The sequence below is a fragment of the Pseudocercospora fijiensis genome, assembly GCF_000340215.1.
Source record: "Pseudocercospora fijiensis CIRAD86 unplaced genomic scaffold MYCFIscaffold_1, whole genome shotgun sequence".
Lineage (NCBI taxonomy): Eukaryota > Fungi > Ascomycota > Dothideomycetes > Mycosphaerellales > Mycosphaerellaceae > Pseudocercospora > Pseudocercospora fijiensis.
The window spans coordinates 11,384,364-11,400,658 of NW_006921532.1; the positions used below are offsets into that span (position 1 = coordinate 11,384,364).

Genomic DNA, 16,295 nt, shown 5'->3' on the forward strand with positions numbered 1-16,295 from the left:
AGCATTCTGCTTGACCTTCGGATGAAGCAGCCCGAAGTGGCATTATATTGCAACTATCGTCGGCAACTGTGGGTGGTCTCAGTCGCCTCTTATATTTTCCGCCTCTCACTTGGCATAGGAAACATATCCGTATTCCTACCGGCAAAGAAAGGCATTTGGTCGGCTCGGTGAGAGCTGCTCCGACTTCTTGCATAATGCGGTCTGGTTCCAACTAAGAGTGGATTACAGCTCTGATATAGCGATTTCACCTACTCCACTAGGCTGTATCATTGCTGTACCACCAACACCATGCCGCAACACGAGTACGTACCAAAGTCCTACTCTTCGATAGGATCAGAAGGATCAAAATTGCTACATCTGCGAAGCAATGAACGTGCTGAACCGATAGATTTCACGTTTGAGGCAATCAAACCAGGTCTGTTCCGAACGACATTCACATCAAAGACCCATCCTCTGCCTCCCTTTCCCAGCGCCAGGAAACCAACAGTTCAAGATGCACATTTCTCAACCAAGGCTACGGGAGGCAGCTCAAGGACCTATTCTGCTGGCGACATAGAGGCGAAAGTTGAGTGGGATGGCGTACCAATCGTCACGGTTGGATTCGCTGGACAGAAACCTTTGCATACAGATCTACCATTTCGATCGTATGTGATAGACGGAACAGGGATTGCTCACTACACTCGGTATTTTCGGGGCAGTCTCCATGTTGGACTTGGAGAGAAAGCCGCTCCAATGGACCTTTCGGGACGCCATTTTACGCTGTCGGCAACAGATTGCTTTGGATACGATGTTCACAGGACAGATCCCATGTACAAACACATCCCGCTTTTGGTGAGGGCTACTCCGGAAGGTGTGGTCGCAACTTTCTCCACGAGCCACGCACGAGGCTACTACTCTGTTGGGTCCGAGATGGATGGTATGTGGGGCTTCTTCAAAGTGTATAGGCAGGACCATGGAGGTCTAGAGCAATACATCTTGATCGGGAAGACATTGCAGGAAGTGGTCACTCTTTACGCCGAGCTTGTTGGCTTTCCACTTCTAGTGCCCAGATGGGCTTTTGGCTATCTGGGCGGGGGCATGAAGTATTCGATGCTGGACGAGCCTAGAGCCAGTGACGCGCTGATGGACTGGGCTAGCAAAGTGGAGAAGTACGATATTCCTTGTTCCGGGTTTCAGATGAGCTCTGGTTACACCGTTGCAGAGACGGAGCCCAAGACGAGAAATGTCTTCACCTGGAACAAACACAGATTTCCGGACCCAAAAGCTTTCTGTGATGCTTTTCATGCCAAAGGCATCAGGCTGATCGCAAATATCAAGCCTTACATCTTGGCGAGTCACCCAGAGTACGAGAAGCTGGTGAAGGCAAATGCACTCTTCAAGGACCTCAACAGCGGAGGTAGCGGGATTGCTCGATTATGGAGTGCTGGTGGAGGTGAATCTGGTGAAGGCGGGCACATTGACTTCTCGTCCAAAGCTGGATATGACTTCTGGTATAACGGTGTGAAGGAATTACGCAAGGTTGGTATGGACTGCATGTGGAACGACAACAACGAATACCTGGTACCGGATGATGACTGGCAAATGGCACTTGACCAGGAATCTGTCAAAGACATCAAACAGGATCGGAGGGATGTTGGTCTATGGGGCCGTGCCATGCACACAGAGCTCCACGGGAAAGCTTCCCACGATGCCTTGCTAGAGATCTGTCCCAACGAGCGCCCATTCGTACTTTCACGAAGCGGCACTGCTGGGACATTTAAATATGCATGCTCAGCTTGGTCTGGAGATAACATCACGTCTTGGGACGGAATGCGTGGCGGCAACGCTCTGTCTCTCAATGCCGGCATGTGCTTGATGCAATGCTATGGTCACGACATTGGAGGCTTTGAAGGGCCACAGCCTACACCCGAGCTCCTATTACGTTGGGTCCAGCTTGGGATCCACAGCCCGCGTTTCGCGATCAACTGCTTCAAGACCGGGGACGATAATCTTTTGGGAGATGTCATTGAGCCCTGGATGTATCCTGAAATCATCCCTGAGGTCCGCAAGGCGATCCTGCGGCTCTACGAACTCATTCCCTACCGGTATGGTCTGATGCTGAAGAGCCATTTGACTGCTGTACCACCACAGAGATGGGTAGGCTGGGGCTACGAAAGTGACCCGGAAGTGTGGAATCACAGAGTCTTGAAGGATGGCGAGCAACAGTACTGGCTTGGTGACACACTGCTTGTAGGTGGAGTCTATGAGTCTGGGGCAACAGAGGGCAGAATCTACACTCCAAAGCGTAGCGCTTCTGATCCTGGCTTCTTGAACCTCAACGCTCCGTATCAGTATCTACCGGCTGGCCAATGGCATACCATCTCGTCACCATGGAAGGGCAGCATTCCCATATTAGCAAGAATCGGTGGTGCCATCCCAGTTGGAAAGAACAAGCAAGTCGTTGCGCCGGGCGACAAATTGAACGAAGCAAATCTGCCCGCAGATGACTGGCGAGGCATCGAGATCTTTCCACCTCCGGAAGATGCTGCGGATGATATGCTGTATGCGAATGACTGGTTGGAGGATGATGGAATCTCGCCTCCTCCAGCCAAGATTGCGAAATTCTGCATCAGCTATTCTGCCACGGCGCAGGAGGTCCGAGTCGCCTTCGACCGAGCCATTGCCGCGTTCACACCGCCTTGGGTGAGACACGGGGTCACAATCATCCTTCCGGTCGGCGATTCGAGGAACGTTGTTAGCCGTGATGGCAAAATTGTCGAAGCGAGGCGACAGGATGACTCGGGACGACGGAGATTTCAGATCCTTGCCGGCTCGTAGTCATTGCAGAGTAGACTGGAAGCCTCCGGGTTCTATTGACACCCATGTTGGGAACCATTTCTTTGTTCAACTCACACGGTAGGGCGAAGTGCAAATATGACAGCCTACGACGACACGGAGCATCCTTTGTTCCCATCTACTGAACCCCGACGACGAAACAGTACCGTGAAGAAATCTTGCAGTGTGGTTCGAGCTTCAATGCATCATCATCATCCACCTTGGCTTCGCTTTCGCCGAGCATGCCTTCAAGCCAAAAACACGAGGCACCAGAGCCCATCCCAGAAGACCATCACACCCTCCTAGGCAACAGAAGAATCTCCACATCTCCCTCTTGGTCCCGAAAAAGCTACCGGCTCCACCACATCCTCCTCTCCGCCATCACAGGCGCAATAGCAGCAACAGCCCTCCTCCTCCTCCTCACCCTCATCCTCCTCCGAAAAAGTCCATCCCCAACAAAACATTTCTACCCAGATTTCCCCTTCCAGAACCCGAAAATCTTCCACGAAGACCCGAAATTCGTCAACGGGTCTTGGGAAGCGGAGTTCGCGAACTTCTTTCCTCGTACGTAACACACCCCCCAAACCTCATTCCATCACTCCCTAAAAAAAAAAAAAAATATAGAAGAACACGGCTTCATCCGCGTCCCCAACCCCACCTCATACTCCCTCTCCGGGGGCTTCCCTCTCGACCACGGCGCCGAATCCTACAGCGTGTCCCTCTTCCACCAACTCCACTGCGTCTTAGCTTTGAAGCAAGATTTCAACCTCCTGGCCTCCTCACCCACGAAGGAGGAAAGGAGGTTAGATTCCGAGGCGTTGCGGCATGCGGGACATTGTTTTGAGTATTTGCGGCAAGCGGTCATGTGTTCGGGGGATTTGACGTTGGAGAAGATGAAGAGGGATGAGAAAGGGAGGCCGGTGAGGGATGTGATTGGGTGGGGGGTGAAACATTGGTGTAGGAGTTGGGAGGGGATTGTGGAGTGGGCGGATAGGAATGGGGATAAAAGTGTGAGGGAGGGGGAGATTGCTGGGCATCATTTGCATGGTGGTGGTGGTGGTGGTGGTGGTGGTGGTGGTGAGGGGCATGGGGGTTGAATTTGCAAGTTGTTGGCTATGGATGGATTTGAGGCTCTCTTCATCATCTTCTCAAGATGATTGATGTAGTTGTGTAAAGTCAATAGATGTGGCGCTGATATGTTAGGTGCCAACATCCTTAGCCGACGATCTCTTTACCGACCCTATGTTCGATGAGGAAGTGGTCCGTGCTCAGTCGTCGACGTATTGCTATATCTGCTCGTCGTCATCTTCCTTGTAGCTCACTCTGCTCTTAGCGGTTCGCCTGCTGGCTTGACGTGAAAGTTCCGGTCTTTTGGCTACGGGCGCAGGGACATCGTCCTCCTCGTCATCATGCAAGTGTGGCTCCTCAACAGACTCCTCGTCGGACGCGCTGGGAGTTGGCACAGCTTGAGGCTCCTTCTTCGCCCTCCCCTTCTTCTTAGGAGCAGGCTTGTTGGCTGCTTTAACTTGCACAGCCGCGGCTTTGATAGCAGCTTTCTCAGCATCAGCTTTCGCCTTGGCACGCATGGCAGCTTTGGCCTTCTTGGTTGCAGGCGTGGCTTCCAGATCTGACTCGTGATCTTCCTCCTTGACATCTGGTTCTGTTTTCCCAGCGTTCTTCGCAGCCTCATTTGCCGCATATATCTCTGCGGCTTCTCGTTTGGCTTTCTGTGCTTTGGTTGGTGCCTTTTCAGCACCATCTTTCTTCTTGACTTCGCGCTTCTTGGGGCGTAGCCACTCTTCCATGGTTGGTGGCCAGTATACGCGTCCTTCTGGACCACCCATGCCCACATCTTCTTCAGGTATCAAGACTGGGTCAGGTTCGTCGTTGGACTTCTTCTTTTTGTTCATAGCGGCAAGCGCGACTTTGTTATCGTCATTTCTGGTGTAGGGTAGCACATCGTTGAAGGTGTCATATCCAGGGAGCTTGAAAATGCGCATCAGCTCGAGTACGGCCTGCTCTTTGTCTTTGGCCTCAATCATCAAATCCATGTCCTGGGCGCACGGTGGTAACGTCGCTACGCGAGGACTGTGCTTGCGACGTTGGCGTCCAGTGATTGCTGCTGGGGTTGGCTCTGAATAATGCATCTTCTGCTTTATGCCTTTCCGATCCCAAGTGGCTTTGATTCGAGGGTATAGATCCATGATGTCTTTGGTGCCCTCTCGAATTTTGTCTGCGTCGAACATGATGTTGTGATGGTGATAGTCTAGATTTGTCAGCGCAATACCCAGAATTCAAAACTGGCGAGTGGCTCACCGAGTACCAGAGGAATGTTGAGCTCTTCACAGACGGGCAGGAGATCATGTACCGTCCAGCTGACATCGTCGTTCTCAAGCACGAGACGGTTCTTGATGCTCTGAGGCAACTTGACATACTCCTCACGGAATCTCTGGAGGGTCTCCTCTTTGCCCTCAAAGACTCCACCCATATGGAGAATCATGACGGCGTCTTTGTTGTCCTGCTCCGGTAGTTTCAGCAGCGTCAGTAGCTCATCGTGGTAGGCAAGATCGCGGATGGCGTTGTCTATGACGGATCGTCTGGGGCTTCCAAGCTGAGTGAACTGGCCAGGATGTGTAGTCACACGATGGCCGTGCTGTGCGATGACTTTACCAGCCTCTGCTAAAGCTTCGCTCGCAAATGGAGCGAGGCTATACCCATATTCGGGATGTGATGCAAATGGAAACATTTCGGAGGACAGGCGGAGGAACTTGATGTGATAGCGATGATTCCAACGGATCATCTTCGCGATGTCTCGGACATTTGCAAGACATAGCTCCTCGACATATTTCTGACCCAGTGCGACGTCGGCAGGCTTGCTACGATCTGGCCGATTTTTGGTCGGATGCTCGGGCTGAGATGGGTCTTGCAGAGGGTGGCGATGCTCCAGGATCGACTGTATGCGACATGTGCGAGACTGAAAGACCGGAGGGGTTGAGTTTCGAAGATAAGTGTTCAGACAAGCATAGCCAAGGCGGCCTTTCCAAGGGAGAGGAAGATAATCACTATTCACAGGCGGAGGTCTAGCCAGGGCCTCCTTCACTTCCTCTTCGTCAGCGTCCTCGTCGCTTTCGGCCTCAGGATCTCCTGGCCCATCGTTCGGCGCCTTCTTCTGCTTCTTGGCAGGTGCGTCTTCAAGCGATGCAGAATCATTCTCAGCCGTAGCCGTAGCCGTCTTTTCCCTTCCTTTCTTAGCAGGCTTAGTTGATTCTGCCGTATTTTCGGGTTGCTTGGGAAACCCTTCCACTTTCTCTGCTCTTGCCTTGTTGCCTCGCGCCTTCTTCACTGGCGGTTGCAATACAGCTGGCGCATCACTTAAAGGGCTCTCTTGGCGGTTATTGGCATCCGAATGAACGAGCGCGGGCACGATTTTCTCATTGGCATGGCCGTGTGTCGAAGCGCGTAGAGCTCGGCTCTTGGGAGGAGGTGGTGGTGGAGCACCTTGTGTACTTGGAAGTGCTTCGGACGGGTGCGCAGAGCGTTTTCGTTTGGCTGGCGCCATCGTAGACGGCAGACGGAGCGTATATGAGAGGTTACTTGCGATCAAGCTTCTGTGGATGAATGGAGAATGGGAGGCTGCACTGAGCCTTTGTAAACAAGCAATGGAGAACATACGCGACAAGGAGCGCGTTAAGAAAAGAGGTGGACGCGAGCTCGATATGGTGGGAGAAGGATGGAGTACTCACGCTTCGCTTCGCTTCGCTTGGCTGCGAATGTGCAATGTCTCTGCACGTACCAGCACCAGCACCTCAACGCCATCTGTGTCGTCCATCGTCATCATGCGAGATCTGACATCTGATGAGATCTGATGGGCGATCATTTTAGGCCCCGAGAGTACGGAGGGCGACAGCGTGCTCCGAGAAGAAACAACGCGCTTCACCTTTCTTCGCACCTCCGCCATCTTACTCATGACTTTGCTTCTCGAACATCTCACATATCATATGCTGCGATGCCGAGTATATTCACAGCTGGCCGCGACGATAGGCTCATGTCCAAGTCGAAGGCGTTGCTTCGGCACCGTCAGACGCCTGCAAAGCTCTGAAATCGTGTCCGTGCCGTGCTCAGGAAATGCCAATATCACATTGAAGTATATCAACAACGATGCTTTACAGCCGGGCGCCTGCTAACGAGTAACGACTCAGCATACATCAATCCCAGCGAGCCATTGCTTCACCAGTTGTCGCCGTCTACTTGCCACGAGGACCGCTCCTCACAGCGGAAGAAGATGACGAGTCAAACATGTCCATACTACGCTCAAGCTTGAGTTGTCCGGTCGTCAGAGTGAATTACCGATGCGACAAAACCCATCGGTATCCAACAGCGATCCACGATGTAACTTCAGCCCTCGACTTCATTGTATCAAATCTGCTTCCCAGGCGAGCATTGGTCCGACCAGGTCGATCGCAGCACACCGGCAGGCTGGCCATCTGCGGTGAGCTTCTTGGCGGCCAGCTCGCCACAGCCATGGCTCTCACCGAATGCCGTATTGGTGAGCCTGGCATTGTGGCCGCAGCCGTGTCAAATCCTATTGCAGACTGGACAGCGCTTGATATCGATCCCTTGTCCGATGGGGCGAAACGATCAAAATCTGAAGTGGAACAGCTCAACTTGGAGGAACTATGCGCTCAAAGAGATGTTATTTTCAGGAAGCCTGAACACTATTTCGATCCCTTCGCGTCGCCTACATTGTTCTTTCGGTCCCCTGGCGTTCATGTCCCAAAGCAAACAGACCAGCAAATCCTGGACGACATGGATCAGCTGGCACTATTTGGGCGCGAACAATATGTGGGACCAGAGTCTATTATCAATGCGTCGCCCGTCAAAGATGCGCCCAAGTCCCGCGAAGGAGAAGAATCGCCATCCACGACGAGACGGACTTCGGAACGATGTATGTGAATTGCAGACTGTGGTTTTATGAAACTGCTGACATCCTCCTCTCCGCCTTCAGACCCGAGCAAGGCCTTTAATCTACGCCTGCCATCATTCCGCATTACCGCGGGTTTGGACAATGCCATCGGTGCCCAAACAGCTGAGCTCGCCAAGCTGCTCAAGCAAAGTTTTGCAAGGCAGAGCAGAACGACAGCATTCGGTATCAAGTCCTCATGGGAAGATGAATGGGCAGCACCGGACACGGGCAGGGTCATTCATCAGATGTACGCCGGAATGGGTCTGTGGAGTGCGACGCATGAAGGAAAGGCGAGGATGACTGAAGCTGCCAGATGGCTGGGGCAAGAGCTGCAATGACAGTCCTCTACGAGTAAAATACCCGATCCCCCAGCTCCAAGGAGAACGCAATGAAATCTTCGAAACAACAAGTTGCCACAAAGTCGGACGGCGACGGCCTTCATTTTCGACCGCGTTTAACCGCAAGGATGATGTGAGTCCGATGCTTTATTTGCAGCTTCCGGGCAACCTGGATCGCCGTAATGGCATCCGGCCAGACAGCATTCGTTGCCGTTTTTGTCTTTATACGTGTTCATGTATAAGCCACCTTGGGCAGCACACGCCGCACCTGGGTTGGTCAGCTATTACAGCAAGTTAGCCTCGTGGACAGTTTTGCAAGCGACTATGGTCAACGTTACATGGCAATTGGGTTTACCGTTGAGGCAATTTCCCATATAGCCAGCCCCACAGTCTGTATGTATTTCCACATCATGATTGTCGCAACCACCGTGGCCAGTCTTGGTTGGGCCAGGCGATCCTTTGGGTGCGCCTGGTGACGAAGATTTGGGTGCGCCTGGTGACGGAAATTTGGGTGCGCCTGGGTACTTATAATAATGGTTCTATTTGGGAAAGGTATTAGCCACAATCCGAATGGGTGGTAGGTGTGTCGAGTTTTTCATGCATACCAGTCCACGAACTTTGAATTTCTTGTATACGGGTTCTACGTTACGCTCCATTCGTAGCATCTTAAAGCCATTCATGTCCTCCATGGCGGAGACAAGACTCAAGAGAGCGGTGATGGCGAGGATGATGATGGACTTCATCTTGAGCAGTGAGTGAGTGAGTGAAAACTGCTAAAACGGGAGCTGGGCGGCTAGAAGCAAGATGAGCCATTGTACGTATTATACTGTATGCCTTGAGAAACGTAGCTGAAGCGCTAGTAGGGTACTTCTGGTGGAGTTGAAGTCTATAAGGCAAACTTCGATTGCTTTAGAAGTTTGGGAGACTGCCGCACGCGTTCGACGGGCCCTCCGTGAGACGGGGAGGATGGTGCGCTTCCCATCTTCGTTCGTATACAGCGTCTCTACACTTCGGAGTGAAAGTCACTAGGGCCGGACCGCTGAATAATAAAGTATCGTTCAAGCCCTGCAGTGCTTGTCCTATTCGAGCGGAGCGACGGCGTAGAGCTCGAGAACAAAGTTAAAGGAATGGCCTTAGGCTCGGCACACGTGATTGCGATTCGAATTGTTAACTAATCACAGCGCGCGCTCTGTTTTGCGGGCGCATCTTTCAAATTCAGCCTCCCTCGAAGCCCTGCACTGCTATTGCTTATTTACTAACCGCACCTGTACGTATATGCAAATCCATACGTTGTGTGGCACTAATCTGATTTGTTCTCGAGCTCTACGCCAGATTCAATCTCGAACAAGTGACTATTCGCTGTAATCCTTGCTCCTCAGGGATTTGGTGAATACCCGCTTTCACTCCGAAGTGTTCAGACGCTGTATTGATAGTAGCCCCAGTCCTCAGTAATGAAAGCATGCTAGGGTTGCGGAGATACCTTTCACTCTCGGTCCGCAAGTTAGTCCGAGCGATCGGATCCACTCTCCCCTTGTTAGTGTATTAGTCATCCTAAGTGAAGCTGAATTTCTCTAAGTCCTTCGAGCTAGATTTTTGAGACAACGCGATATATAGACATAACGATTTTGGTAAAGAAATAGAGGCAATAGAATACCCTCTTTCGGACTAGAATATCTACTCTATAACAAAGGGCGTAGGTGGATGAAGAAATAGCCTCAGAAATCACGATGTCGCCACCAGAGTTTGTTAGGGATCAAATGTACGCAGGCGTAACCGGATATCCTTCCCGACATCCGATCGGCGGTCGACTTCCAATTGTTTGTTGCCGTTCTTCTTTGAAAGATCAACAACCAACAAAATGGCCACCACGGCAGATGCTGCGCCGGGCCTGGCATTCCCGCGCGACACCTTCGCCAAGCTCACGCCTGGTCCGTTTCTTCTCGCTCACCTCACACGGCCGGAGTCTGTGCGGCCCAGTGGGAGGAGACCGCATGAGTTTCGCACTGCTACCATCAACACAGGCTCCCTCAGTCACAGCAACGGGAGCGCCGTCGTCAGACTGGGAGATACCGCGGTGGTTTGCGGAGTCAGAAGCGAACTTTTGCTGGCCTCCGATGTCCCACACCCTCCCGATCAGCACGCGACCAGCAGCGCCATTGTTGAACATCTCGCCCTGATCGTGCCCAACGTGGAACTGAGCACAGGATGCTCACCTTCACACCTGCCTGGAAATCCGCCAACATCACTTGCGCAATCCCTTTCGCACCGCGTCAGCTCATTGCTCAATGGCTCGAATGCGATTGATCTCGCCGACCTCAGCATCAAACACACAGAGCCTCAAACAGAGCACCATCTGCCGGATGAGGAGCCAAAGATAGTGACCAAGGCTTACTGGGCGCTTTACCTGGACATTCTTTGCTTAGCCCTCGACGGGAACGCCTTCGACGCAGCCTGGCTCGCGGTGACGGCGGCGCTGCAAGACACCATCCTCCCCAGAGCCTGGTGGGACCCCGACCGGGAGATGGTACTCTGTTCGCCATCAGCATCGGAAAGTTCTCGTCTGAGACTCTCAGGTCTGTGTGTTGCGTCTACCTTTGCCGCCTTCTCCACTGCTTCGCCACTCAAGCAGAGACACGCGGCCCAGAGTTGGATCTTGGCCGATCCTGATGCCTTCGAGGAGGACCTTTGTGATGAGACTGTGACAGTCGTGCTCTCGCCAGCCTCTGAGTCCGGCAGATCAATAGTGCGCATTGAGCGAAGCGGTGGCGGCGTTATTGCCAAGGATCTCATGCAGCAATGTGTCCAGCGCGCTGAGAACCGTTGCCAGCAGCTAGAGGCCTCTCTGCAGGCTCGGTGAAAGGTGCGGATCTGTCACGGCGACTCCTATCAAGCATGAAAGCTCAAAGCTCCTCGAGCGATGCAACACATGCGTATCGGCATTCCAGAAATGGTAAAAGGCAGCAGTTCAGGGATATTGCATACTCGATGACAGTCTTGGCACCCACCGGCCCCTCGTTGTGTGCCTGTTCGGCTGCTCAAGATACAGTACATGTGCAGGAGCGAAAGGCGTATTCCGACTGGGCACAGCCCTGGTTCGGAAGCAGCGATGAGACGTGCATGAACCAAGTACTGGGCATCTGCAAAGAGGCGGTAGCGGATGATGAGGCTCAGTCGATGTCCAAAATCATCCACAGCCATCTACCTGGAACAGTTTGAAAATTCAGAGGAGGAACAAGCTACTTCTGACTGTCGCAACGTGGAGGGGGAAATACACCAAGTACGGACCTAGACCAATGTGAACTGCTGCGGCAGCGTATGAGCGGAAGGATTCCAATCCTTGCTTGTACTTCTCGTGGCACGTGAACAGCCCTATAAGCCCTGCCACTTCCACTTCCTCACATAGATTCGCCACGTTGCTCGCTTCGCTGTTGTAGATCTCGAACAGATCTGCACCCAACATGCTTCGCCATGGACACCGCCTAAAACAGTACTGTGTACGAATGAAGAGTGTTGATAACACTGGAAATAGCGGTACCAGCTGAGTCTAAGCTCGGACGTGCAGATGCCGCCTCTACTGTCTCGGGATGCTTACTTCGACTCTCCGATTGCAGTGAATCTGCGCAGCAAATATGCTGTGCGGTGACTACGCAAAAGATCTCTTCAGCCCACGTCTTGTGCAACAGGGGTCATTATAAGAAAAGGTAATAAAATATAGCTTTAATGAAGAGGTCTTCGAAGGGTGTAAAGTCTAACACTGCTATCGCTCAAGCAGCTACAGATTCATACGTTTACCAACATGAAAACTCAACCCAGCAGCTCTTCGAGCAAGGGACTACGTGGCCGGAGAAGTGGCGTCAAAGTGCCTTGCGATGAATGCATTCAGAGAGCCAGCCAGACCGGAACAGAAGGCAACAATCTTGAGCTTTGCGACAAATGTACTGCAGTGCTTAGCCGGCCTCGAAAGAAGCAGGAAGATCGGCCCTCAAACATCCGCCGCGTACGCAGACAACGCCATGCAATCATTGATACGGCACTGGGTATACATACTGAGCAACCCGCGATGCCCTGGAGCTCCGACAGGTATGTCAATAAAGTGGCGAAGTTGCAAGGGAAAGGCTGCTTACGAATTTCTCTAGACAAGAACAGCATGCTCTTCAATTCTTCATCAAGCATAGTGCTCCACAATTAGCAGGATACTTCGACTCTCCTTTCTGGCAGAAGATGGTGCTCGTCGCCGCGCGACACGAGCCAGCTGTCCGACATGCGGTTGCTGCGATTGGAGCTTTGCACGAAAAACTGCTTGCAGGCGTGGTCAACCCTGCAGAAACAACGCAAGACAAGCGAGGCCGTTTCGCTCTTGAGCAATGCAACAAGTCGATTCAGATCTTGATCAAGCCTCGCGAGGCCGGCGGGAACCCCAATCTTCGCCTGATGCTTACAACATGCGTCCTCTTCACTTGCTTCGAGGCTCTGCAAGGAAACTGCGAGCAAGCTATCATCCATGCATCGCAGGGGTATAACTTGCTGCAACAGTATGCCGTTGATCCCGAGGACAAGCGTTGGGACGCCGGTGCGTTCGCCGTGGAACTGGATCAACTCACTGTGCTCATGAGGAGATTACAGACACAAGGCAAAGGTTGGTGGACACAAATTCTGGCATGACTTTTCGATGCTTTGGACTGGCAGCTGATGGCCACTGCTTTCTTCAGGACTCATGGGGAAGGACTCCAACATGCTGTCGCGCACACAGGAGCTGGCCCTCGAGAAGCCGACGCGTTTCGTCGATCTTAACGATGCCCGCTCAACTCTGGAAAAAGTTTTGAATCAGCTTACGGTATTCTTCTTGGACCTCGAGTTAGACGAGCAGTATTACGACATGGCGATTTCCAATGGCGAGAAGCATCTTATCTTCGCGCCTTAGCTGTAGGCGTGGGAGCTTGCGTTCTCGAGCTTGCTTGCGCAACGTCAGCACATTATGAACGAGCAGGAGCGAAAGGGTGCAATGATCCTGAAAGCTCACCATTTGGTCGCCGAAATACTCTCCAAAGTCGACTTGTCTTTGGGTGAGATGGTATAGGATGCTTTCTACACCGAGTTCACTGCAATAGTCGATCTTGCTGCTGCCTTACTAGAAGACGGCAAGAAGTCAGATGCCTCGATAATAGATGTAAGATAGAAGACGAGTGGGGTCTTCATCTCCTCATCAAATGCCGAGCTTTCGTTCTCCCTAGGTATTGTTGACCCACTGCACGAGGTAGTGGCTCGATGCAGAGATCCTGTCCTCAGAAGATGAGCGTTGGAACTTCTGGCCGCGCACCAGGCTTCGGCGATGTGAGCGACTTATATTAAATCGCACGCGTGTTACCGCGAGCGACCTATTGTAGGTTATTAGTATAGCGTTTTCTATAGGTCGCACCTATTATAAGTCGTATAGAGTATAGCGTATAGATATCGTCCAAATCGCGTCTATTTCCTATTGTTTAGCCTCTACCGCGTATCTTATTACTATATACTATACTGTCGCTATTATTGCTATTTAGATAGTATATCTTATCGCTTAGATAACCTTACTGCCGCCTCTTATTATATGTTTTAATAGCTAAGCCTAACTACCTTATTTACCGCTTTTTTAAATAGTATAACGACTATAGAGCGAAGCGACGCGTAACGTATCGATTCTATATATATAACGCTATTAAGGACTTAACTCGAAATAAGGAGTATATCGAAGGGTATAAGAAGCGTCTTAAGGCGCAGAAAACAGAGCTAGGCACGATAGATTAGACTAAATTGCCGTAGGTCGCGTTAACTAATAACTAATACGACTATCTCGAGGAATTATACGCTATAGTCTATTTCGAGGAGAATAAGCCCTTTACGTTTTTCGAGAAGCTAGCTATTAAGGCCTTGTTCGCGGTATTATATCTATCCTTTAAGCCTCCGAATACAACGCGAATTCGACGCGTTTTACTACTATAGCACTTCGAGAAGCTAGAAAAGAAGATATTAGCAAAGATTAAGTGCGCTAAAGAGTTAAACCTACAAATTAACGGTACGTCTAACGGTAACGGTATAGGCGTTACTACCTTATTGTTCGTCGACTCGACTAGCTACTATACTATTAAAACGCGCTAAATAGAGACTATTAATAAAAGCGGTAAAGAAGGCGCGCGCTAGATAAAGGCGAAGTGCGAATAGCTTACTAGCGGCGACCTATCGAAGGTTAGTATAAGAACCTAAGCAAGTGAAGTCTCCTGTTATGCCTTAGTAAGCCTATATAACAATTATATAATGTTATTACGTGCACTGCGGTGCTGTCTCGCTAGCGCAAAGCCTGCTTAGCGTATACGCGGAAAAGCTTGGTCGCTCGTATAGATATACTCGGTTACCGGCTCGGTATATATACTATCCGTACGTAGCCTAGTTAATAGTAAACACTCTACCCTGTTCTAAAAAAGGCATAGTTTAGTTCTACTTTCTACTACGGCGATTAGTAGAGGGTGTTCTATACGTTGCTATATACCTATTTTCTTATAGTTCTAAACTGTCTACCCTTTATAGCGGCCTATAGAACCCTAAAAGATAAACGCAAGCGATCCGAACGCGCCGGGCGCGAGAAACGCGTAGAATAATGCCCTAGGAGCGCCGATAGTATTAGAGAACGACGCGGCGATATAATAAGACGAAGCTAAATACTAGGCGCGCTAAGAAGCGACCCGCCTACGGCTCGAACGATTTCTAGCTAAGTAAGAAGTGCTTAGGCTAGAAGTATAGGCTTAAGAAGCTAAGCGAGAGAATGCGCGCCTTCGTACTCTTAGGGACGTAGGCGATACGCTAGCTCCGAGTAGCGGCACTACCGGCGAGGGTCCTACGAGGACCCTACCCCTAGACGAGGACGAGGACGAGGAAGAATTAGCTAACAAGTCGATTTAGAGGCCTAAATCTTAGAGAGCTAAATCTGTCTCGTATCGACTACCTCTTTCTAGAAGTACGCTAAGCGTAGCTACTATACCTAGTATAAGCTACGTAGTCGCTAGCCTTGCGGCTATTAAGCCTTGCCTAAAGGAACCTAAGCCTTTTAAAGGCGATACGATTAAGGAGTCGAGGCGATTCCTTTAAGAACTTTCTATTACCTTTATACTATCTAGAGCTACCTATTATACGGACGAAAGCAAGGTGCTTTATAGTATTATATACCTCGTAGGCGATACGTAGGAGCGATAGCATAATAAAAACAGCCTTAAGGACCTGTAAAATTATACCTACTAGGACTTTAAAACCTTCTATCGGGACTACGTCGGGGACCCTATAAACCGTATACTAGACGTAACTCTCGAGTATAAGGCGGCCCGTTAGCGTAAGGGACAGTTAGTCTAAAGCTTTGCCCTTAAGCTCGTAGTACTCGAAGATTAACTTAGCGACTATAGCGAGGAATATAGGATCTACTATCTCCTCGTTAAACTCTAGCCGGCGATTCGTAGCGCGATTATTAAATACTATACAGTGCTAACGACGCGTTACGAACTCGTAGAGCTTGCGACGCGCATCGAGACCTCTAATAAGCCGTCTAGTAAACGCAAGAATCGTAACTACGATAAAACCGGAGGTAGTAAAGGTAAGAAGCGTCGATCTAATAGTTAGGCCCGTAAGTAGTAGTTAAATCGCGACCGTAGCGTAGGCGGAAAGTATACGAAGGGCGATAACTTACAAGGCGGGTATAACATTAGTAAGGTCGAATGTTATAGCTATCGCTAGAAAGGCTATTATAAGAACGCGTACCCGAACCGCTATCTCTAGAAAGACGATAACCCTACGGTACGTAAGGTAGCCGCTAACGCTAAAGAGAAGAAGAACGACTCGAAGGCTAAGGGAAAAGATAAGGCACCTCCTAAGAGCTAGGGATAGGTGCGGAATCTTAACTAAGTAGCTTAGTAGTAGTAGTACCTATAGGACGCGTACGCGGAGCAATCGTTACGTAAGAAGGGGAAGTATCCGTCGAATGCTTATTAGATAATACTACTAATATTAATATAGTATCTTAAGAATTCGTTCTACGATACTAGCCTTAGCGGATTGTTAACGCCGTACTACCTAGTACCGACAGTTTCTAGGGCGACCGAGGATACTACTACGGAGCGCATTATCTACGCTTACGGATCGCCGACTCTATAGGCTAAGAA

At 50.7% G+C, this 16,295-nt stretch overlaps 6 protein-coding genes across 6 annotated transcripts; 4 read left to right on the top strand and 2 right to left on the bottom strand.

The window, feature by feature from the left end:
- Positions 1-31: 31 nt before the first annotated feature.
- On the top strand, positions 32-2,851 carry MYCFIDRAFT_150290 (glycoside hydrolase family 31 protein). Its single transcript, XM_007924034.1, has one exon. It carries the CDS (start codon positions 289-291, stop codon positions 2,815-2,817), a length of 2,529 nt encoding a protein of 842 aa, XP_007922225.1. The 5' UTR covers positions 32-288; the 3' UTR covers positions 2,818-2,851.
- A 1,258-nt stretch (positions 2,852-4,109) lies between these two features.
- MYCFIDRAFT_107318 (uncharacterized protein) lies at positions 4,110-5,959 on the bottom strand (the record flags this gene model as incomplete). The annotated part of the gene is made up of 2 exons (XM_007924035.1): positions 4,110-5,080; positions 5,131-5,959. Coding segments are annotated over 2 exons (1,800 nt in total), but the record flags the coding sequence as incomplete, so codon positions are not given.
- A 1,151-nt stretch (positions 5,960-7,110) lies between these two features.
- Positions 7,111-8,115, top strand: MYCFIDRAFT_78516 (uncharacterized protein; the record flags this gene model as incomplete). Its single annotated transcript, XM_007922323.1, has 2 exons — positions 7,111-7,759; positions 7,820-8,115. 2 exons carry the CDS (start codon positions 7,111-7,113, stop codon positions 8,113-8,115), a joined length of 945 nt encoding a protein of 314 aa, XP_007920514.1.
- Positions 8,116-8,231: 116 nt separating this feature from the next.
- Positions 8,232-8,858, bottom strand: MYCFIDRAFT_185898 (uncharacterized protein; the record flags this gene model as incomplete). Its single annotated transcript, XM_007924036.1, has 3 exons — positions 8,232-8,396; positions 8,454-8,639; positions 8,721-8,858. 3 exons carry the CDS (start codon positions 8,856-8,858, stop codon positions 8,232-8,234), a joined length of 489 nt encoding a protein of 162 aa, XP_007922227.1.
- A 1,103-nt stretch (positions 8,859-9,961) lies between these two features.
- Positions 9,962-10,972, top strand: MYCFIDRAFT_32551 (uncharacterized protein; the record flags this gene model as incomplete). The annotated part of the gene is made up of 1 exon (XM_007921729.1): positions 9,962-10,972. A coding segment is annotated over one exon (1,011 nt), but the record flags the coding sequence as incomplete, so codon positions are not given.
- A 939-nt stretch (positions 10,973-11,911) lies between these two features.
- Positions 11,912-13,036, top strand: MYCFIDRAFT_193553 (uncharacterized protein; the record flags this gene model as incomplete). Its single annotated transcript, XM_007924037.1, has 3 exons — positions 11,912-12,195; positions 12,252-12,751; positions 12,825-13,036. The coding sequence occupies 3 exons, from the start codon at positions 11,912-11,914 to the stop codon at positions 13,034-13,036; spliced, it is 996 nt and encodes a 331-aa protein (XP_007922228.1).
- Positions 13,037-16,295: the final 3,259 nt, after the last annotated feature.

Excerpts from the sequence above, each read along its gene's own strand:
- MYCFIDRAFT_150290 (XM_007924034.1), top strand. The coding sequence starts at position 289 with ATGCCGCAACACGAGTACGTACCAAAGTCCTACTCTTCGATAGGATCA.